Below are 23902 nucleotides of genomic sequence, written 5' to 3'. Positions count from 1 at the left end.
ACGTGAAACTGGATGAAGGGTCGATTCTGAAGGCAGATACAGCTAAGCTGAACCAGATGCAGCCATCCCATAGGACAAGTCAGTGGTGAGACTCTTCGGAGAGGAGAGCTTCTCCAAACCCTCTCAATTAATTTTGTGTTAGAAAAAGAATAGCCAATCCTGCTGGTTTTTCCCTTCCACCCACTCCAGTTTCTACTATTAAACAAAGAAGAAAATGTAAACATCCCTGACAGAAGAAATACACAGATAGACAGAGAAGTTATGGGTCAATTTCTGTCCTAGAGCTCAGTATTTTCCTGATTTACACCAGCAGCAAGGTCTGACTGTCTGACTCATGCCTCAGAAAACTACATGAACTCTGCCATGTTCTACTCTTAGGTACACTGAGCAACCTCGGCACCACTTCTGGGGCCAAACTGAACTCACTGAGTCAAGGAATTGCTACAGAATATTTCGCTGTTCTTGTTGCTTTTAATGTATAAGGGTAATTTGCTTGAAAAAGCAAAATCAGCTGTAGAGCTATTTTAGTCTGATTTCCTAAGAAAAAGAGGCTAGTGCAATCACAGCATCTGGCAAAGGGGAAACAGTCTCAAAAATACACAATTTTGTCAAGTGCTTCACAAAAAGCAGAGTCACTGTTAGTGCTGTTTTGGAGGAAAAAGCACAAGTGGAAGTTCTTCTTAGGTGTCAGACAACCCCATCAGACACAAAACCATAAGAAAGTGCTCTCCTTCAGTTTGGCTTCTCATAAAATATATGTTTGTCATGATAGTCTTCACCTGGTAAGAAACAGATAAGCGGGATAGGATGGAAACATAAGTTGTCAGGGATTTTATTGCTACAAATGGAACCTGCATCAAAGCAAGTTACAGCTTCTTGGGCTCCAGCTTCATCACCTGTCAATGAAGATGTTTATCTGTGCCTCATGGAGTGGTTTTACACTTTAAAAATACAAAAGATCACGGAAACCACACCTTGACACAGATGTAGATTTCTCTGCCTGAATCAGAAGTGCAAAGAGAGTCAGCAGCTCTCACAGCAGAGTCTCATCTCCACTCCTGGAACCCAAGTTAAGATTTTTATATAGCCCTCGGGAGTATGAGTTTTGGCAGCAGCCACATACTGAGGAATTTCAGGCAATACACCCTCATTTGGAGTTGTGCTGGAAAGGACTGGGAACACTGGAGTTGATGTGGAAAGGCTTTCACGCAGCCTTTAAAATGAGTGGCTTCTGGAAAGTAAAATCGTAGAACACAGGTTGGCAAGCCTATTGCCACATGTGTAATCAGGACTTTCCAAAGGCGGTAACTGAGGGCCACAAAGAAGCTTATGACAATAAAAGTGGTATACATTTTGTGATTAGCATGTAGACCTCATCTAACAGGCTCTGGTTCCATGTCAATGTGTACAAACAATTTCTTTTGACTTCATTTAGTTTAGCCAGTAGTTAATGGCCCAATATTGCAAACCTGAAGTTCTACAGATTCGGTATCCTGCTAGACAGAGATCAGTTTTGTAGCAGGTTTTCATTAGTCTCCCTTTACATTTTACATCAGTCTCAGATTAGTGTAAGATTTAACATAATGAAGAGGATATTTAGCACACTGATGCCTTCCACCAGGCAGGGCAGTTTCTGTCCCAGTATGGGTGTGAGCTCACACCCATGAGGGTAAGAGCTCTCTTTTCTTACCCCAAAAGGATAAGAGCTCTCTTTTTGGCATCAACTTTTTGTCTTAAATGGACCCCAACTAGTCTGTCGCGATCTCTGGAATCGCATTAAGTTTTTAGAGGAGAGGCCTAGCTCGCCTAAGAAAGGCACTGACACTACTTCCATTCTCCAGTTCCTGTAAGTTCTCTGGACAATGTGTAGCACTGGAGAAACTGGCTACCGCTGCTGTGCATGAAACCCGTGGCTTCCAGTACAGTTCTTAGCTCCGGGAACAGGCAGGGAGCAAACATGAGTCCAGGCAGCAGATGGGGACATTGCTAATTGATCCATTTTGATGCTGGGCCATCCGCTAACAGACACTTCGCACCTCTCTCTTAGCAGTGATATGCCATGTGAAAGACCTGCAGATATGGGAATGATAATGAAGAAAGTGAAAACAGCAATCAGTTCAGTGCAGACAATATTTTTTTCCTCAGTCGCACTAACCAAATTTGCTGCAGAACGTTGTGAGACAGCTTGGGCTTGGCAGACTTCGCAGACCAAAAGATGCAATTTGTCCTTCTCACAGTGTCCAGTGGCAGTGATGTTACATGAGCGCCATCATTCCTAATGCATTTTTGCTCCTTTCTTAATAAGCCTGGTAATCATCATGAAAGACGGAAAGCAAAATGGCCTATGCGCAAAAAAATAACGCTGGGTGAAAACAGCCATGAGAGAGGAGGCTCATAAACAAGGGAGCAGAACTCAGTATGCCTTGTGAGTGCGACAGAAGCTTTATTGCAAAAGCAGGATTCACAACCAGAGGCAGGAATAAAAGACTTCAGTCACAACTGGAAGAGAATTCAGCACCATGCTGGAACCAGTGGAAAATTTTGGGAGCTGTTCCATCAAACTCTTTCAGTTTAAAGAATGACTTCAGATTACAATCTTTATACTATGTAAAACTTCAGCTTTCACATTTTCTTCTTCTCCAGAGACTATTAGCTACAAATCTTAGTATTTCTGTGGTAACACTTGAGGCTTGTCTCTTATAATGTCCCTGCCACATTTTACATGCTCTGGGACACTAAACGACTGTGATCGAACGGCTTTGGGGGAGGTACGATGCCAGAGATTCTGTCTGCCTCTCACTTTTGAGCAGAGTCACTAAGTTCTGTGTTCTTTAAAGATTTTTTTCTGGTTTTCATTAAAGTGAAAGAAAATTAAAGCTACTACACTCATTACAGATCAGCCATTTACAATGCAGTAAAACAAACACAATGTTTCATGAATGGAAGGGATATAAAATGTCTACTAAAAAGAATTTTACTGTTCGGTGGATCTGTTTAATTATCTCACATGGAAAAATGTCACCCCGTAGAAGGCCAAGTTCTATTCTTTCATTGTTGACGGAGCTGTGTATTCTAAATATAGAAGATCGTAATGGGAAATTCTGGCAGAACCATCAGTGGACTACCTCAACACAAAGGGTAATTTGAAATTTAACAGCAGCTGTTTTGCCTTGACTTTTCTGAATGTCGCCACCTCTATCCCAGACAAACACAGGAAGAAAGACTGTCTGCTGTGGTGTTTTCAACAGTAAGTGACCAGAAGTTACCTAAAATAAGTGGTGGAGGTAGGCTAAGTGAAAATAGTGTGTTCATTTAGACTAGACACACAGATTTTACATGGCTAAAAGTAAGCGAGTTGCATCTATGTTGTATTTTAGCTGAAAGAGTCTGAAGTCCAGCTGAAGCTAATTGTGTTGGTTCCTTCTGTAGCACATGGAAAAAGGAAGAGTCACATCCACAGGGAATTCATGCTACAGGCACTGATTTTAGCATGCACACTGGATATGCATCTCAGCCCAAGAAGCCTAGAGGATTAGCTTGCTTTAGCTAATGCTTAAATGGGTAAATATTAGACAAGACAAATTCCAACACAGCCAAATGGAACATCTCTAGTGAAGGACATCACTGCAGGGCAATCCTGTTTTCTTAGAAAAATCAATTTTGCCAAAATACTTATTTGAGGAGAGGGTGAATCACCTTCTTAAGGTACCAGTCTCTCACATAGGAAGTCTGGCTTATTTGTTTACATTTTTAAATTGAAAGCGGGTAGATTTAGATTGGATATCAGGAAGAAGTTCTTCACAGAGAGGGTGGCGAGGCACTGGAAGAGGTTGCCCAGAGAAGCTGTGGATGCCCCATCCCTGGGAGTGTTCAAGGCCAGGTAAGGAATGAGGCCTTGAGTAACCTGGTCTAGTGGAGGGTGTTCCTGCCCATGGCAGGGGGGTTGGAACTAGATGGTCTTTAAGGTCCCTTCCAACCCGAATCATTCTGTGATTCTATGATTCTATGCTTGGTATGGCTAAGGACAATCAAGAAGAATCCCACACAGATTCAGCAGGCTTTGCTGCAAGTGGTCTTCTGCCTTCGTGTGCATCCCACTATTAAAAGTCTCTTTGCTGTGCTGGAGAGGGGGCTGATCAGCTAATGCAACACCCAGATGCAGGCTGTGGAGGGAGGTGTTTTGCAGATAGATAACTTGAGATGCCAGAACTGAAGAAGTGCACTAGAGTATCTACTAAGGATCATCCAACAACCCAGTTGTAGTTTATTAGGCATATCTGGAAAAGTAAAAGAATTAATGGCTGTGAAACAGACCATTCACTTTCACGACCGCTAAATCCCCATTGAAAAAGTACTCCCACTTGGCTATTGATTCAGACTGTTAGGTTAAACAAACGTGTCCTGAACTCTGCCCTAAAGATGACTATCATGTATGAATGAGGAAGAAATACAGTGGGCACATAGTTCACACTGGTAGTTTGGACTCAATAGCCAAAATTTCACTTTTCTATCTCTGACAAGTATGCCCCATTTTCCGTTCAGGAGAGAAAAATATCTCAACAAATATATTTCCAATCAAACATTTCATCGGAATTTTCCGCTTTTGCATTGCACGTTTCTAGACTTCCAATTTTGGTATACTAGCACATGTTTTCTATTAACAGATCATCTCTTTCTCATTTATACTTGACCTTCTTCTCTACATCATTAATTAAAGTTGTTAACATCACAATATGTCAGTTCTTCTTGTGTTCCATTGCTTCTAAAAACAATGCTGCATTGCTGTTTTTCTTATCAGCTGCTCTTTTATGTTTTTTATGACAGCTTTTGTGTTGTTTGTTTCCCAATGTACATTATTTTCCACGCTTACGTATAAAAGCAAACATAATTACATTAAATGGTATCAGAAAATTAAAACATTTGGGAAATACACTAATGAAAGTTCAACACTCCCTTTGTATGAGAAAATTAGCACTCTTGAAGGTCTAATAAGCATGGTTAAGAAAGTCTCTGGTGCCAATAACCTAAAAAGTAGTCAAAATCCCCAGTGCCATCAGCTAGTAATATAACGTAGCACCAAGAAAAAACCCCAAAGTAAGTAGGTACTGAGAGAAAAAGCCCAAACATCGCAAAGTTATTCAAAGGGAAAGCAATCCGTCTGCAGCTGCCTGGCAATGTGAAGGTGCAGTGACTTAGATTAAGTTTTAAAAGTGACAACTAAGCTACATACAGGTGTAACTGCCAACGTATGAGTCCTCTTTCAACTCCAGACTCATTGAAGTAAGTGGAGTTAGACTAGATAAAAGCTGCAGTAAATCAGCAGCTGATCTATTAGCTCCTACTATTCAACAGGAAACCAAAAGTCTTTGAAATTCCTAATTACTATATTTCTGAAAATGGAATAAACATGCTCTGCAGCTTCTTTTTAGGTAGAAAAGGAGTCAAAACCACAAAAACATTGTGATTGCTACTGTAAGAACTGGAGTGGTGTTGTGATTGTAATGAGTTACTTTTGATTTCATACTTTGATCCCTCTTTGAGCAGTGAGGTGTTTCTTTGTTGTCTTGTGAGCGCTAATTGCTGCAGTGCTGTGTTAAATCATTGTTATGCTGGTTTTCTTGAGCAGCAGGATGGATAATTGAATAATTACAAAGGAGAAATTAATTAAAGTGGGTATGGCTATAGAAATGAGATTTTTCCAGTAATTCAGTGAGGGGTTGTGTACAGTAATGCAAACAGGCTGATGAAAAACATTCTTTTCCTCTCTAGAAGATCAAACCTTTCATGTACACAGATTCTCCCACAAGCAGACCAGGAAATGACAACTGCACTGGGCTTTCTTCTCCACAAGTGACTGTGAGAATCTTTAATCTTGGTATGATTCAATGTTCAGCCATAGAATTCCTCCATTATTATGGGTGACTCACCAAAACTCACATTCAGCACGTAAAAACAGATCTCAAGTGTATGAGAGGTGTATGAACTACTGTACACCACTAAAGAGACTGCAGAATAACACAGAACATCAATGAGAAAACTCTCTTCCACTCTGGACTTCCAGGACATTTCTAGCGCAGAAAACAGCAAAATGTTGGTCCCATGGTGGTTGAATAGACCTGAGCCATTAGGTCACACAGTGAAGGAGTAGCTGCAGTGTTGAGTTGCAACAGGATCTAGGTGCTACCTCTCCAGCTGACATACTTAGTGCCTTAAAAAATTTAAGCAGGTAGTGCACCCTGTGAGGAAGCACTGGAGGTGCCTTGAGGAAGACGTTCCATGGGAAACTGAGCACCAAAAAAATCTCAGAGATTAATTCAAAGAATTATTTTTTCTTTTAAAACAACCTTGTGAGATTCTACTGATACTCGTAGAGTCAACATCAGGACTGGTACTTTAGATCTTTTGCACATGTCTGTATCACATGGACACCGACAGTAACGTGGACCATGATTCCCTAGTGGCTGGACAAAGGTGGGATTATCTGCTGACTGTGGAGGATTTTTCAGACTCAGGAACCTCACATTCCACTATGGCTCTGAAGTATAAAATGGACATAGGCTTAGGTACTACTGTTCTCCCTTCCCCAATTTCTTTTACTTCCACTCATAGCAGCCTGTGTCTGTGTCTGTCTCCCATTCACATTCCCCTGCTATCCTTGTCTAAATTTATTACCTACGTTTCCAACTTCATCCTTATTTTCAAGGGATGACTGCTCAGCATTTTTCTGGTCATTAAGTACTAATTTTAAAAGTCTGGGTTACAAACAAAAGACTGGAAATTCTCACTGATGCAAGTACTATTGGCAACTGGTGAGATGGTTCACATGACTGGAATGTTAAAGATCTTTAGATAAAATTTGTTTAGGGGAAGGAGTGAAAGTAGTGAATGATGTAGCACTAGTACTACAAAGACACTTCTAGCTGGTCTGTATAACCCAATAATTCAGAAACTTAATTGTCAGTGTGCTAAAACACAAAAGACAAGAAGAGAATACAGCAGAGTGGGAAGGAGGGAGAGCCTTTATAGACCATGAAACCACACCAGAATTATTTCTTATGACTTGTCTGCAGTGAGAGGCAGACTGCAGGGGAGCAATTGTCTTGCCATGGGAGAATTCAATTTCAGAAATGTAGCATGGAGGTCACAGAACTTATTAGAGTTTCTAAAATTATTTCTTGTGATCCTTTAGCACAGAAAGTATTACTGCTCTCAATACAGGGTAACTCAATTATGGTCTCACTATGATGGATAGAGCTGTATTAATTCCTGGTCTGGAGTCGGTGAAGGAAAACTGGAGACGATAGGTGGGATTTACATCATGTAATTTTAATCATCTCCCATGAGTTTAGAACTAGTTGCCCTGGACTTCTGCAGGCCACAGAGGGGAATTGGCACTGCTAGAAGGCAAGTCATGACACCTGTCTTAGAGCCCTAGGATGGTTCACCTCACCTCATGTTAGCTATCCAAAAGGTAGATTTCTTCCCATCCAGATCCCTTCAGTAGTCAAGAGAAAGGTCAAGGCACCCCCAGAATGTGAGTTACTAAATCCTAAATAGGTGTCCAAGACGGGCAAGGTGAACCCCATGCACAGTAGCTGATGCTGCAAAATGGCTGATTTCCCATGGTTGATGAAAATTGTGAGTGAAGTTGGCTGAGAAGAGGCAGATAGGAGGAAAAAAAAAAAAAAGGGAGTTCTATGACAGAAACTATAAAGGTGATTAAAAAGCAAAGAGTACTTTGCCAAGAAAGAGGAAATCTTTAGTAAAAAGCCTTTTCTGGTTAGAACCAGCCTCTCACTGCTCCCCAGTGTAACATATGGAAAACATGACATTGAATATAATATATAAATGAGAAGCTTACAGCCTTTTTTTTAAGGTAGACATACACAAAGAAAAATGTGTGGCCAGCAATAAGTCAGTAAAGGGGGAAAAAACCCCCAAACACAACATTCTGAGCATTTACTAATAATGCTGTTGTGGCTGTGGCGGCTTAAGGATATAGGGCTTGGATACAGCTTATGTAACTTTAAACGTCCAGATATACTTATTTACATCTGACCTAATGACCCTTCATTCCCTTTAGTTAATTGACAAAAGTAGGACTTTTGAGAGCACAATTCCTGTCATCCTGAGGCAACTATATAAAGCAATTAAGATGGAACATCCCCTAGAAGTGTTACCCTCCATGATGATAAGGAAGAACCAACAGATACAACTGGGAAAAAAACCTTGAGACACTGAAGCTCCCCTCTGCCAAAATGTTTGCTTGTTTTTCCAACTGCATCAGTTAACCTAATACAAATGCATCAGCCATTAAAAAGTCTTAGCAACAGCATCAAGTCATAATTGGAGAGATGAAGAGATTGGAGAGACTAATCATTTTAGGAGAGATGGACAAAAGGCAGGTAGCATATTTGTACTGCACCTGAGCTGGTCATTCCAAGACTTTGGTAACTGCAACAGGTAGGACAAAACCTGACAGTAAGATTTTAATCACAAGATACAGATAACCTTTATCCAAGTTGCTAGAGAAGGCCTTTGCTTTACTGATGTAAATTTCGTATGAATCTTATAAAGTCAGGATTCAATGGACCAGAATTCTGTGCCAATACGGAAAAAGAGAAAGGTGATAGGAGTAGTTAATTACATGATGGTTAGCCTGAAATTGTCCTCCCTCCCTCCTCAAAAGTCCCGGATAAAGTTCAATCCTTTGCTCCGGAGCACATAGCCATAAAATAAACACTTAAATACAGGTAAACAAGAGACTGGTTGTTTGATTTCTGGGCTTATCTCACACTAAATAGGCATATAATTGAGTATGTTAAATTAAGGGTGGTTGCTCCAGGATTCCTTTGTAGTGACTGTAAAGAACCAGACTCTGCCATAAGGCATGCAAGAGATGAATCGGTGGTGGGATGCCTTTCTCTTGTCAAGTAAGCCTCAAGTCTCAAGCGATGACATTCATACCTTATGTTTAAGTTTTCCAGAACACTGACCTTGGATCAGAACTGCAGTTTCAGGCCAAAAGATTCAGGTCAGGCAGGGTTATTTAAGAAGCCCGAAAACACAGGTTTAGATAGTATGCTGTTAATCCATAACTAGCAGTTATCACTTTTAGTCATCACTTTTAGTCTGACCTAATATTTTTTAAATATATTTTTCAGCAAAAGCAGGAGGACAATGAGCTTAAACAGATTAGTTCTTACTAAGAAGAAAGTGACCTAAGGAAACATTTGTAGAAGACTGCTTTTGGCTCAAAAAAGCATTTTTTAAAAAGATTTTAAGGGAAAAAAAAGAAAGTGAAATCCTATTTTTAGTGGACTTTGTGTTGTAGCTCAGATTAGAACGCAAGTTCTGAGGAAATTTGCCAAATTCTCCCTCTGTTAAAAACAGATAATAAATAAATTGAGTCCTTCAGTTGTTGTTCAAAGTTGTAAGAGTTAGAATAGTCAGCATCTCCTTTTCGTCTTGCCTTTTTAGAAAGTATTCATCATGTTGTCTAGAAATACTAACTATTCTCACGGTAAGTATTGATCTTCAAATCGAAACAACCATAAGAGGTGCCTTCACCATGTAAAAAGAGATTTCACCACTAGAGGGAACTATTAGACTTCATTGTCGGTGAGGGAAACACGCAACTACTTTTCAACTTGTCGGTGCTAGTTCCACTCCAGAAAAGTCCTATAACTTGTTGAAAACACCGCAAGTTATATATTACGTTAATTAACATAATATGTAGATGATAGATGGACTCTTTTATGTGACATTTATTCAAAATGGAAAGGGTTACCCAGAGAAGCTGTGGATGCCCCATCCCTGGGAGTGTTCAAGGCCAGGCTGGATGAGGCTTTGAGCAACCTGGTCTAGTGGAAGGTGTCCCTGCCCATGGCAGGGGGGTTGGAACTAGATGGTCTTTAAGGTCCCTTCCAACCCAAACTGTTCCATAATTCTATGATAATATATGGTTAATGATATTTGTAATAAAATGAGGGATTAAGCAGATTGCTGCTCTTGGAAAGATTTACAGAGAATTTTACTGAATTATGTAAAACTATGTAAAACTTATATTAACTATGTTAATTTAAAAAGCTACTGCAAAATGTAGTAACACTCATGTAATTTTCAGGAGAAATCTCTGTTCAACACAGAGCACTGTCCTTTGCTCATTATTGTAGCAACCATTTCCAACCAGAATTATATTTATTGACATAATAAAGCTGTCTTCTCTGCTTTCATCCAGACAGGGAATGTGCAGTGCAATTCTCTTTCTTTTGTGGAGTAGGGAGGGAAGAGATTTTGTTTGTATATCTTGCTTTGTCCTTTGCAGTTTGTGGTTTATTTTTGTTCTTTGTTTTGTTAGGCCGCTACATGTGGCTTCCTCTAAATGCTAGGAAAAGACAAGTGAAAGAATTGAGCGTGGTACTTTAAGTAGGTTATGGACTGGTTGGGCTCGATCCACATTTCTGAGGCAGTTGTTGCACTGCCTTAACTGCCCCTGAAAAAGTGTTTGCCTCCTGCAAAGCAGACAATTGAAAGAAAAACATTTCAGTACCACCTGGAATTCCCCAAGAAGTCACTGCCTCGACATGACTCAGAGCTACATGCTGCAGCTGCATTTTAACAAAGGATCTAATAATTGTTTTGATTAATGATTACTTTGATTCATGCATTTCAGAAAATTGGGTAAGAGTTCTGAAAGTTTTTTTCACCCTCCGCAGCCATCGATGCTCGGTGTGACTTCAGTTTCTTCTTCTGGGGCATCGTGTATGAACCATAGTAGAACAGCATGCATTACTTGCTGTCACGCTCATGGCTCTCTGCTAGTGACACTCCCGAGGCCCAAAGCAAACTGCTACAGAGGCAAAGCAGCCTAACAAGGGTGTTTATCCCCAACCCTTCCCTCTTCTGTTGTGTATCACAGGTAGCCTTGATGAAAGCAAAGATTTTAGGAGGTATGTCCGTATTATCCGACACACCTCCTCTGCTTCAGCATCCTAAGTGGGTCACGTGAAAGGGCTTCATGTGGAGTGTCAGCTTTCAGCATGGGGAAATCCTTCCCTTAAACACCCATCAGTACACTTGCTGCATCACATGACGTGATCCCATGGCTGTATTGCTTCCCTGTCGAGTGTGGAGTTCCCCCAGTACGTTCCTACTTGTTTACACTATATTGCTGCAATAAATCCAGTTTCCTGTGCTTCAGAGTTTTGCTTAGCTGTGGGTAGGACTCACTGCTTGGGAAGTTTGTCCACACTGTCATTTATTTACATGTCCATTGCTGCTTGCTGTCTGTTCTGCTGTTCAGAGTGGGCAGTCAGTCCTCTTCTCATTGCCTGCAGAGCACTGAAGCCAGAAGTTCTTCGCTTAGCCTCACACCCATCCTCAGAAATGACTGATAGGGGTTTGGCAGCACACTTCTCCACCGGGAGCTGGGAAAGCCTCATGTAATAAGAACACAAAGTGCATTCACTGAGTTATTCCCTGAAAATCATAAATCATTCTCCTACTGTTTGTGCTTGCTTGTTAAGTGGGGAAAAAAAAATGCTCTGAGATCAACCTACTACTGTTCAATTTTGTACTAAGAAAATTCTGCCCCAGCAGGTTGCCAGGATTTGTTGGAATTAGACATTTTTGTAAAAAGCTACATACAATTCTTTTTTTCATATGTTGAACAGAATGCTGATAGCTTAGAGAAGGCAGTAAAGCACTGGAACAGGTTGCCCAGAGAAGCTGTGGATGCCCCATCCCTGGGAGTGTTCAAGGCCAGGCTGGATGAGGCTTTGAGCAACCTGGTCTAGTGGAAGGTGTCCCTGCCCATGGCAGGGGGGTTGGAACTAGATGGTCTTTAAGGTCCCTTCCAACCCAAACCATTCTGTGACTGTATGATTCTATATTTCCTTGTTTCAGCTGAGTTTTTTCCCAGATGATGTTTTCTCCCAATTAACTGCAATTCACTAGTAAAATGTTTATGCCTTTCTTATATTTATTATTTGTTGAATATGGAATTGTAAATTTTAAATGCTGCACCCAGGAAAATATGTAAGTACTATATGATACAAAGTTTTGTTTAATCAGAAGTGGGCAAAATGTATTTGATGCTGTAAAATGTGGTGCTTAGCACAGGAAACACCTGAACACCTGAGATTTCAGGTGCACTCGGTGACTAAACAACAAGTTTGGCGGGGACTGAGGACAATCAAAGCTTCAAAGATTAGAGATGAATCAACTCAGGTGTCAAGGCGGTTGAGTTAAACACACAAACAATATGTTTATGTGGGATGAGAGATTGTAATTGTGGTGTTTAAGTAGGACAGTGATGCAGGATGACAGTAACAGTCAGAGTCCGTATCTTATAACAAATTATTTCAAGATGGAACAGACTTTTTGCAAGGTGGTGGACTTTTTACCAAACAACATTTGTATTAAAGACTTCACACTCTATGCAGTCAGTAAAGCATAAGTAAAATGGATTAAGGACTAGCTAACATACTCTACAGGTAATTGTTAAAGAAACTCAACATATGAAGGGGTATTCATAGTAGAATTCCACAGGTACTGGTATTATGACCAACCCTAGTATTTTTCTTTGATAGGGAATTAAAGACAAAACTTAGTGCGAGTATAATTTATTAATTAAATGAGAGCAGAGCAGTTGTACATAGCACAGACACACATTACATACTTGACCTAAAGCTACATTTTGAGGCAGAAAAGCTGAGAAGCCGAGATGTACTTTAATATCCAAAGTTCTCATATATGGTGATACAGCTAAACCAGTAGCTCCTTTCTGGCCTGCACAGCTAAATTTCTTCTTGGGAAAAGCTGGATGTGAATTGGAGGGAATCACCAATGGCTAGGGCTGTTCATGATAAGGAGTTCAGCTATTACCAGATGTGGGGGAATCCTCTGTAGTTACCAGCGTATTTGAGACACAAATGACATAAGCGTAGCCCATTTAAATATGTATATTGAAAAAGCAAGTTTTACACTGAGAAAAAAGGAGGAATTCACCTTTGATAGCTGAGATCCCTGGAAGGGGTCAAGGGCCCTAGCAAGCAAGAACATGAGCTATCTTGCAAAGTACAGAGCAAAAAGGAGCATGAGATAACTCAGGCCTTGAATGATAGGAAGGCCTTTGTGTAGGAGAAGGGAAGGTTTCCTCTGCATATAGCACTAACGGGAGTACTATATACAGTTCTTGTAGTATTCACCCTCATTAAATTATATTAAACAATTTCAAACCACACAAAAGAACTGTAAAAATAAAGTGAGATACTGAAACTTACTGAGAATTATGAAAAGGAACAAGGAAAATGTAGGTCATGTCACTTAACTTGACATGAGTGAATCATGCTGTACATGTGTTGATACGTAGAAACTGCCTAATACCCGGTGAAGTAATAACGAATGCCTTCACCGGTCAAAAAGAAAAATAAAGGTGTGATATTTTTGTTACATGAGAAGGTTTGGATTGTTTGCTAGGCTTGTTTTCAGCTGGTAATAAAGTGCTAGGTTAAACTCTGTATTATAACAATGGTAGTAAGTGTCAAAGTAAATTTGGTTGAAGGAATTTCTGTAGCTGATACAAAACATTTCTGGATGCATTAATTGTTCTGGTTCAGAAATAACTCAAAACTAAATATGAAAACAAGACAATACCAGTGGTAAAAGGCATATTTAAGGGCATGCAGTCTTTATACTCTGAGAATATTGGAGGTAACCACTTTTGGGGGGATACATCAAGCTAAAGCTCTCAGTCAGATCTGACAGTCAATACTTTTAGAAGGCTTGATCTATTTAATTCAGCAAGAAGACAGGGCATAAGTATTTTTATGGAGAGAAACTACCTGATATAAAGTGCACTCATTGCCGTGGATGGCTGAATAAATTGAATTCAGAAATTATGCAAAACAAAAGGAGAGCCATTAATCACTGAAACTACCAATAATACAGTAAAAGTTACAATTTTTCAAGTCCTGATCTCTTTCTAGGAGTTACACCCACATCAAGTGCAAGCTGTTCTGCTGTGTGTAAGGATAAACAGTTGTAATGTTACAGTAATGTACTACACACTTGATAAGACTCAATGCTCTTTCTGTGCTTTCTGGACTCGTGAGCAGTGAATGTGTGAGTCACTTCAGAACAGAAAGGTACTTAAGATCAGGGATTAGTTTTAAGATGTCTTTGTCTTCTTTTAAAATAAATTACGTTAGAAAAGTTTTAACCCAGCAAATGATTTGTATCACATTACTGTTACTATAGCAGAGGATATTGAGGCTTTCATTTCTACCTTATTGTTTTAATGAAAGTAAAGGTTGATACTATTGCAAAGGAGACAGACCAAGCCAAACAAACTTGAGAGTCTAACATTGTTGAAAAAGAGCCTTCAGGAGTCAGCATATTGCTTAAAATAATAACTTTATATTAAGTGAAATAACATCATGAGGGAATTGTAAATACACATGAATATGTGAATATTCTAACATAAATATAACAGTATTGCATTTTAAACTTTGCTTTCCTAAGCTAACAATATATAGGCAGCTTAACATTTCCCACAGTAAATACTCAATCTGCTTAATTCTTCATTTTATATTCAGGAGTAAAGAGAAATGTAAATTACTCAAGACAACAACCCAAATAAAAACGTATTTACATAGAACAGATAAATGTTACAGGTTATATCCAGTCAGAATTATTACTTTAAGTGTAAGAATAGAGAAACCACTGTAAATTCCTCAAATGCCAAGCACATAATAAAAAGAAGGCAAAGAAAAATGTTTATTGTTCACTAATATTTTAACTAACATTTTTAACAGGTCATCATTTATGTTAAGAATCATCTTACCAAAATTAAGCACTTGGATGTCAGAGGGCTACTACTAGTTAGTTAAGATCCTCTACACAGTAAGTTCTTTTACAATCAATCATTTCAAAAGCATTCCTATTTCTAGAGGGTGAGTTGTTCCATTTTAAAAACTGTATTCTATTTATCTACTCATTCTTCTTTGCAAACATATATTAGACCAGTTGTATTCAGATTATTTGAACCCCACTTCTGTGTGTACTTGTTCCTAAGCCAATTATAGCTGGGTAGCCTACGTCCTCCTTGTCCCCCATGCTAGGACATCCTGGCAGATATAGGGCAAGCAGGCTGTAACATCATCTGTATGCATTTCCCACGCAACAAAATATAGGCCAGCAGAGGTCTCAGAATGCCTTAGTAGGTTGCAATAATAAGACATGTGGACAAAAGGTCTGGAATTTTGGTATCGCAAGGATGCAGATATACATTAATTTCTCTGTAGGAAAAGCAATGTAGATCTCAATCTTCAGAGATCTAATCAAATAAAGAACTCCCCAAATCTTATTTGGTTGACTTCAAATGACTTCTTTAGATAAAAGTGGCATGTGTTTTGGAAACACCTGGAAATGTTAATAACTTTCTTCCTGCACAGCCTCTGGCTACAGTAAGAAAAAGTAAAGTTATTCCAAAACATGTACAGAATGAGCACAGCCTAGTTCAGGCCACAGAATGAAAGGGAGAAAAACGTTAAAAAGAAAGAAATCACTGAGCCTTGGCCCAGCTATTGGGCTACTTTACTATTTGTAGCAGTTTGAGGAAAACAAAACAAAACAACAAAAAAACCCCAAACGAACAAAAACCCACACCAAAACAAACAAACAAAAAGCCTCACCCAAAAAAAAAAAAAAGGAAAAAACCCACCAAAACCACACTGTCTGGAAAATATTGCCCACATTGTAGCTTTGTGAAGTTTGGTTTATATGCTACTTTGTAACTCCACTGCTCCGAGACACTTTCTTAGTTCCTCTGCCTTCTTCTCCAACTGCTGAATGTTCCAGCGCCACTGTCTTTTATTTGAATGGAGTTTGTTCAGTTGGCAATGCAAACGTTTTAGAATAGCATCATATCTTTTATTCTGCACCTAATCAAATAGAATAAAATTCACTTCAGAATTTCTTTCAAGCAAAAACCATTTACAGAGGTGGGTTCAGCTCACCTCTCTCTAGGTGTGGATTCTGATCGTTGACCCAGTCATTCCATGTTGCTTTATAGCTACTGAGGAGACATAGAGACATCTGGGAAGCCATTCATCTGACTTATTTCAGATATCTGCTTTAGGACAACAGGAATCATGCCTATCTCTCTCCCACTAAGAACTTAAGTGAGGAGTTCAACATGGGTACCTGCTCTGTAGATGTCTAGCAGGTAACAATGTCGCCCCCAGAGTCAGCATCTCACAGCTGGAGCAACATTGTGTATATGGAAGATTATAGGATACAGAGCCAGAGGTGAGAAAGGAAGAAATTTCCATTCTCTAATAAGTGTGTTTGGGTATAAATTAGAATGCAAATGAGGTAACCTAGATGGCTGTAGCAGCATCTTCACTTTTGCACTCCAGTTCATACGGTATGTTTTTCTTAGAAAGGCAACGCTGGGACAACTGTATCAATTTTGCCCCCTTTGTTGCCTTATGTGAAGAATGGCTGCTGCAGACAACCCTCTGATGATTTGCATTCTGAAGTGTAAAAGCATGAAGTGCACATTACAATAAAAATGGAAATAATGGGTATTCACTTAATAAAAATTGGGGCTTATGTACCCTAGCTTGAATGGCATCTGGGTGGTAGTGTATAATCATTCTTGTGTCTGGTTATTGAAACATTATTGCACTGTATTTAACATACACATGATGGTGCACAGCTGCATCAGAACTGCAGCATTGCCGGTGACTTCCTGCAAGTCTCGCTGCCTAAATTTCACGTATAACTAACGCCCTCCCTCTCTAATGTTTCATAAATTACACTACGTTCTTCTACTGGTGGTGAGTTGTCTTTCTTCACGTGGCCTGGCTCCCCATTAGAATCCTTCACAGCTTTTGGAGGGATGCTGTCAGATTAATTCATCATAATGAGTGCTTGCAGGATCTGAACAGTACGAGGATGGTGCTGTATGACACTGAAACACCTATCATCAATATTACCTGTTTTTTTTAAGAAACGCGTCCCCCTAAAATCATTATTGGGAAATGTCTGGCACATCTGCTGAGGCAGAGAGCGCTAATATGCTTACTGGACAGAGGGAAGGGGGAATATTGCTCTTTTTACTGGGCCATTAGAAAAAAATTTGTCCAGGCACTTCTAGAGTCCCCACTACTGGGGTCCTTGAAGAACAGGATAGACAAACATTTGTCAAAAATGCAGCCTTATAGCACCTTCCCATAACTGAATGGGGCCTACAAGGGAGCTTGTAGGGAGGGGCCTACAAGGGAGGGGACTTTTTACAAGGGCCTGTAGTGACAGGACAAGGGGTAATGGGTTTAAATTGAAAGTGGGAAGGTTTAGATTAGATATCAACAACAAATTCTTCCTGGAGAGGGTGGTGAGGCACTGGAACAGGTTGCCCAAAAAAGCTGTGGATGCCATATCCCTATAAGTGATGCTTTGAGCAACCTGGTCTAGTGGAAGGTGTCCCTGCCCATGGCAGGGGGGTTGGAACTAGATGGTCTTTAAGGTCCTTTCCAACCTAAACCATCCTATGATTCTATGAATAATATAGCTACACGCTGCTGTGGGGGAAGGAGGGCAGCAGAGGAATAGACAGTCTCTTGAGCTTTCTTTTTCCTATTATTTTACATAACACCTTATTTTCTATTATTTGTGGATGTCTTGAAATATTCTTTATGACTGAAGCTTTGTCCCTACACAGGTAACCACCCTGATTTATTGCTGACATCGCTGTCCAAGTCTGGGAGCAGACTCCACTCTTCAAGAGAGGAGTGGTGGGGATGGTGCTCAGGAAAGGGACTGGAACAAGGACTACAAGCTGCCTTAAAAATCTATCAGTACCCTACCTGATAAGAAGCATCCCAGTTACGAATTAACGGTCGAGTTTATTAATTAGCAATGTCAGATCACCAACTTTCCATGGGAAAAAAAGAAAACTTAGGCACAAATTTCCTTTCAGAAAGATATTTCATCAATAATATTTAACTTTCCAAAATTCAGCTGCTTTAGAAAAGCGTTTCAAATTACATTCCTGCACAATGTGCTTAGTTGGGGAAATCATTGTGGGGAACCTCAAATAACACTGAGGTAAAGTGGGAGCACCGGGACTGTGAGAGTCAGCCATTATTCTCTTTGAGTGCCAGCTTAGTCATTAATGAGGCTTCAACAGGAATTCTGTAGGCATTTAAGTACAGGGCTGTATAGGGTCAGACTTAGATGAGTGCTTAAAATCATTGCTCAATCAAGGCTCCAGAAATCTTACAGCAACAGCAAACTCATTAACCAGACATGATGATTTGCTTGTATCTGGAGGCTCAGAAACCTGGAAGCTCACACGCTCTTTGCAACTTTATGAATCATAGAATCACAGGATGGTGGGGTTGGAAGGAACCTTGAAAGACTATCTAGTTCCAACCCCCCTACCATGGGAAAGGACATCTTTCACTAGACCAGGTTGCTCAATGCCTCATCCAATCTGAACTTGAACACTTCCAATGTTGACAACTCCTCTGGGCAAGCTCTTGAAGTGTCTCACGACCCTCATTCTAAAAAAATTCTTCCTTATGTCCACTCTAGCCCTACCTTCTTCCAACCCTTTAAAACCATTGCCCCTTGTCCTGTTATCTTGCACTAGGTCCTGGTAAAAAGTCTTTCTCTGTATTTATATATTGAAAGGCCACAATAAATTCTCCCCAACACTTTTTCTTCTCCAGGCTGAACAACCCCAACTCTCTCAGCCTGCCTTCACAGGAGAGGTGCTCCAGCTCTCTGACCATTTTCATATACCTCCTCTGGACATGCTCCAACAGGGCCATGTCTTTCTTACTTTGGGGACCCCAGAGCCGGACACAGTACTCCAAGTGGGGTCTCACCAGAGTGGAGTAGAGGGGAAGAATCACCTCTCTCAACCTGCTGGGAATGCTTCTCTTCATGCAGCCCAGGATACAATTGGCCTTCTGGGCTGTGAGCGCACATTGCGACTTGCATCTAATTTTTCATCCCCAAGTCCTCCTCAGGGTTCCTCTCAATCCATTCATCCCCCAGCCTGTACTTGAGGGGGATTAACCCAACCAAGGTACAGGACCTTGCACGTGGCCTTGCTGAATTTCATGAGGTTATAATGAGGCCAGATATTTTTGGCCCATGAAATGCTAGAAGCTGGGAATCCATGCCATATGTGAAAGTCCTATGGCATGCACTGAAGCCTTGAGGTCTGCAGACTAAGATACCTAGCTTTAGAGATGTATGTGTGACCTACATGTCCACATTCCTGTTTGGATCAATAGAAATCTAGCCAACACATACTATAGTCTAAAAAGACCAGATTATGCAGCTCAACCTACTGTAAAACACCTACATAGGGGCAACTAAACTGATCTCTAGAATACATCAACTGCACTGAGTAGAATTCCAGTGATTCTGATGTGCACCTCTTACATGCAGGTGTAGCCACCTGCATTGAAACAACCATGCTGAGATGTCAGCAGTCTGTAGCCAAATCCCACCACTGAAGCTCAATGGAACTCAATGGAATAGATCTATGCATCTAGGATAACACTTTATTTCCATGCTTGGCATTTTTAAACCTTCTTCCAAGACATTATTTTTAGGTTGCCTAATTTCACTTTGGGCTTAGAGAACCCTCTTAGGAGGATGTTGTCTTGATAATAAAATATTTTCTCAGATGCTGAATTTCATAGACATATTTTAAAGTGGCTGTGTTTTGCTTTTCACTTTAAAAATTCTCTGCTGTTCCATATCACACAAAAAATTATTCTTTTTTCCTCCTACATTTTGCAATGGGCAATAGAGCTAACCTTAGATCAGTTAATCTTAATAATATCAAGCTTTGCTCATTAAATTTTGGAGCATTTATTTGAACTAACAAGATAGATCATGTGAAACTTCCAAACTAAAAAATTATCTAGACATAACAAAATACTTTAGTAGGGAACAAGATGTAAAATATCATTCAATTATTTAAAAAGAGAAAGTTTTAGTTATTTATCAGAATTTTATCTTGGCAGCTAATTAGGAGCTGCTGTGTTATCCCTAATTTAATGTCAGCTCAAATCAGGGAGATTCATGGGAAATCCATTTTCTTGGTGCAATTGATTCTCCCACTGATGAGTTATCAGGAACCATGAGACAAGTCATGAATAATCAAGTCAGCAGTGAAATTTAAAGTATTTCAAAAGTATTTCAGAAATAAAAACCCATGCATTTTGCTTTACTACCATTCAGTGACCTCTTTCTTTTCAGGACATCATTCCAAAATTTCACAGATGAACACCTTCTTAAAAGATTTAAGAAAAAACGTTCTTAACTTAAATTTTTCTCATGACAGAAAATAAATTCTCAATTTTAGAAAGACTATCAGTGTCAAAAATTTAAGACAGCAAGGTTACTGTATATACTTGAATAATGTAGAGCCAGCAATGGTATATAAAGTACTTAGGACTTCATTTGCACTCTCTACATTGTCAGGAAAACTGTAGTTATATTTTATTCAAATGACTCACCTCAATTTCTTTTCTAAGTTTAGCATGCTTTTTTTTCTCTTCTTCCAGCAAATCTGTTTTTTTACTGAGTAATTCTTTCAATGTTGTGATTTGCCTTTTTAAAAGTGTAATTTCTTCCTGCAGATGTAAGTCAAGATAGAGAAATCTCTTCAAAAATTTGCATAGTATATCTATTAAACTTATTTAAAATGTCACATTTTATCAGTCTCACTTCATTAACAAAGATAAGATAAAGATCAACGATAAACAATGTCACATTAAAATAATTAATAATAATTAAATTAATAATTTGTTGTGTAATTAAAATTAATAACTAAAACAATTTATAACATGGCCTTAGTTATTTAACAAGATATACTCTTGATCTGAAATATGCAAACAGCTACAACAATACGGGAATTTGAACTCATTTTGGTGGTATTAAATTTGTTTAAAATGTAATTTATTGCAAAAGCAAAGAATATTTAATGTAATATTTGAGATGGATTTTTCTTTCTCACAGGGAAATACAATGTTAATGAGCCTATTTATCAGTATTTAAAGATTTTATTGTACAACCAAATTTTCATCAATTTATGTGAATAGAGTAACACCAGATTTTCAAAAATGCAAGTTGCATTGGAGTTGAAATCTGTGACCCCATTTCAACTTCATACATGCGTTTGCTCATATATTGATAAAGTTTTGTGGTGAAAAATTCCTACATGTTTCAATAAATATTGCAATTAAGGTGATGTAAACCCAACTGTGTTAGACCAGAATACCAACACAAATATATATTTTCTCTCTCCTTCCTTCTACCACCCTCTTATCAAATCTACCTCCTGTTGGCAAACAGCTCAACTGGAGTTTGATACCTGGCAGCAAAATTAAAAGAATACTCTTCTCTTCTGTGAAAAATACAGCAACATGGCGATGATCCACATAATTCTGAAAAGTGTCCATATAAGTTTATCCAACAACCCAAAGAAGCCCACAGATGGTTTGGCAATGAGTTCAATTTATAGCTCTGTAATTTTTTTCATAGCTGAGTTCATTTGATCACATAGAATGAACCTGACTTTTACAATAATATATGGATGACAATGGCTGATTATTTGTTTACTGCATACTGATGACAATATTTCAATTAATGTAGCATCATAAATTATCTATATTCCATGTAGTCTGTCCTTCATGAACTGCAAACATATTAGACAAAATAATCATATTAGCTAAACTATGCCAAAACTATTTCACACGAAAGGAAAATAGTCAAAGAGGAAATATAGTACCTGCATTTGTTTTATAGCAGATCCTTCTGGATTCTGGAGATCATGCATCAACGCCTCTTTCTTTGTCTTTAATTCTTTAACAACAGCTTTCTTTTTAGCAAGCTCAATCGTAACTGGCATTCTGCTTTCCATCTCCCAGAGGAGATGTTTATGAGCCTTTATTTTTTCACGATATTCATTATTTCTTGCAAATGTCATCTCAAACTCTTCTTGGACTGTTTCTGCATCACACCTCAGCTTTAAATTTTCAGAATACAGGGCTCTGACTTGGGCCTCAAGATTTTCACAGTGATATTTTGTCATTTCTATGGCATCATCTTGCAGACATATTTCCCTTTCTGTTGTCTTCGTTTCTAACAGAATAGAACCCATTTCTTTTTCTAGTTCCTGAAACTTTGCCTGTAAAATATTTCAGTGTTCACTTTAAAACATTTTTTTCTGAGAGGATATTAGGTATCTAGTTAAACACTGTAATTTATATTTATTCTATGGACTTGTTTTTTACTTATTTATTGTAGCTTGAATGGAAGATAATTAGAATTCCATTTCCCAAACTCATTACCTCAGAGGCACAATCCAAGAACACAGTCTTAGACTCTCCCCTCAGACTGTCTAAAATATGAAAGAATTACCCTGAAATTACTCTAAATTCCTCATGTTTGCAAGATACATAGGATGTGACAGACCAAGCACAATCCTAACGATCGCTTAGATCTGAAATCTGGTGAAGTCCATATCAGACTAAAAATATCTAATTATGCCAAAAATTACTTACAAACCCACAAAACCATATAGATGGGTGTTTGGGGAAACTAGCCTGTTCTACTAAATTTTCAATCCTGCCTTCATCAAGGTAGTATTTGAGGGGGAGATTTATCCCAGCTATTTTAAACCCCTAAGGAATATGCATCTACATCTTCTCACTGATGAGAAGTGAATAACTCCAGGAAGTCATACTTCAACCCATCTTAAGAAATCTAAGCCTGACTTGCTGCCTCGGAAATGTTTATCTCTGTTGACTACCAAGGGAGCCTAGATGACTAATTTGGGCTTAACATCTGACTCGTAGGTGATGTAAGCTAGCTAGGATGAATCCTACCCAAAGTAACAGCCAACAGTAGTGCATTAAGTAAGGGAATTAGCATCGTGATGTATGTCACCTATTATCTTTCCCCTAATGGAATTATTATGAGGGCTATGAAACCTCTTACTCAATGTCTTGAACAGATTAAGACATTATTAACTGCTGATAACAAAAGGTTTCTGTGTAACTTTTCATTTTAAAATCTTGGGCTATGGTTTTAGCAGGATTTCTATCAGTGCCAGCCACGATTTACTGAGGACAGGAAAGCAAAAGATCTTAATGGCAAAGATCTTCAATTTTGGAAAGGAATATTGTTTTCTGTGACTTCTGTAACATGCACACATGGTAGTAGATGTAAAGATGAAAAGGCAGTTCTGCATTCTGACTTTAAGGTCCTAATTACAAAACTTTGTTGTTCTGCTAACATTAATGTTTGTAAAGAATTACCTAGGGTTTGGGCTTTTCTGAAAGAAAAAGGAAAAATGTGTGGAAGAGGAAGAAGATAAATTAGCTAAATTAATTACATAGGTCTCTAAAGTTCTGTGGGGTTTTTTGAAAACAGATACCCTTTTTCAAATTGTTTGATGACAAATCAATTGTTGCAGCATCATCATACTATATTATGGGATGGCACATTATTAGGAGAAAGTGGCTTGCAAGGTGTCACCAGTCAATTAACAATAAAAGTTCACTGCTCCTCCAGAGAAGTTACCTTTGTGCAAACCCTCAAACATCAGTTATTTCAGTTGCAGGGCTATTCACAGATGCTATAATTGGAACTCTTACTATTTCTATTTGCATTCTCCCATGCTCAAAAAATGTCTGAATGCTATTCTCTTCCCTCAGACTTAAATGTAAAGTTTCTCGATAGAAAGTTGATCTTAAACGTTAAACAATAATTGAAAACCTAAGTTCTGTGAGAGATTAGAACAGAAATGATCATACAGTCTTCATGAAAATTACAGGTAATCAGTGTTCTACAAAATATTACT

At 38.9% G+C, this 23902-nt stretch overlaps 1 protein-coding gene across 1 annotated transcript; it reads right to left on the bottom strand.

Annotated features, from left to right (window-relative positions):
- Positions 1–15782: 15782 nt before the first annotated feature.
- On the bottom strand, positions 15783–22225 carry CCDC122 (coiled-coil domain containing 122; the record flags this gene model as incomplete). Its single annotated transcript, XM_010148054.1, has 3 exons — positions 15783–15947; positions 20553–20669; positions 21827–22225. Coding segments are annotated over 3 exons (681 nt in total), but the record flags the coding sequence as incomplete, so codon positions are not given.
- Between the last annotated feature and the right edge of the window lie 1677 nt (positions 22226–23902).

The sequence above is a fragment of the Eurypyga helias genome, unplaced genomic scaffold (genome assembly GCF_000690775.1).
Source record: "Eurypyga helias isolate BGI_N326 unplaced genomic scaffold, ASM69077v1 scaffold7953, whole genome shotgun sequence".
Classification (NCBI taxonomy): Eukaryota; Metazoa; Chordata; class Aves; order Eurypygiformes; family Eurypygidae; genus Eurypyga; species Eurypyga helias.
This window is presented reverse-complemented; position numbering and strand designations above follow the sequence as displayed.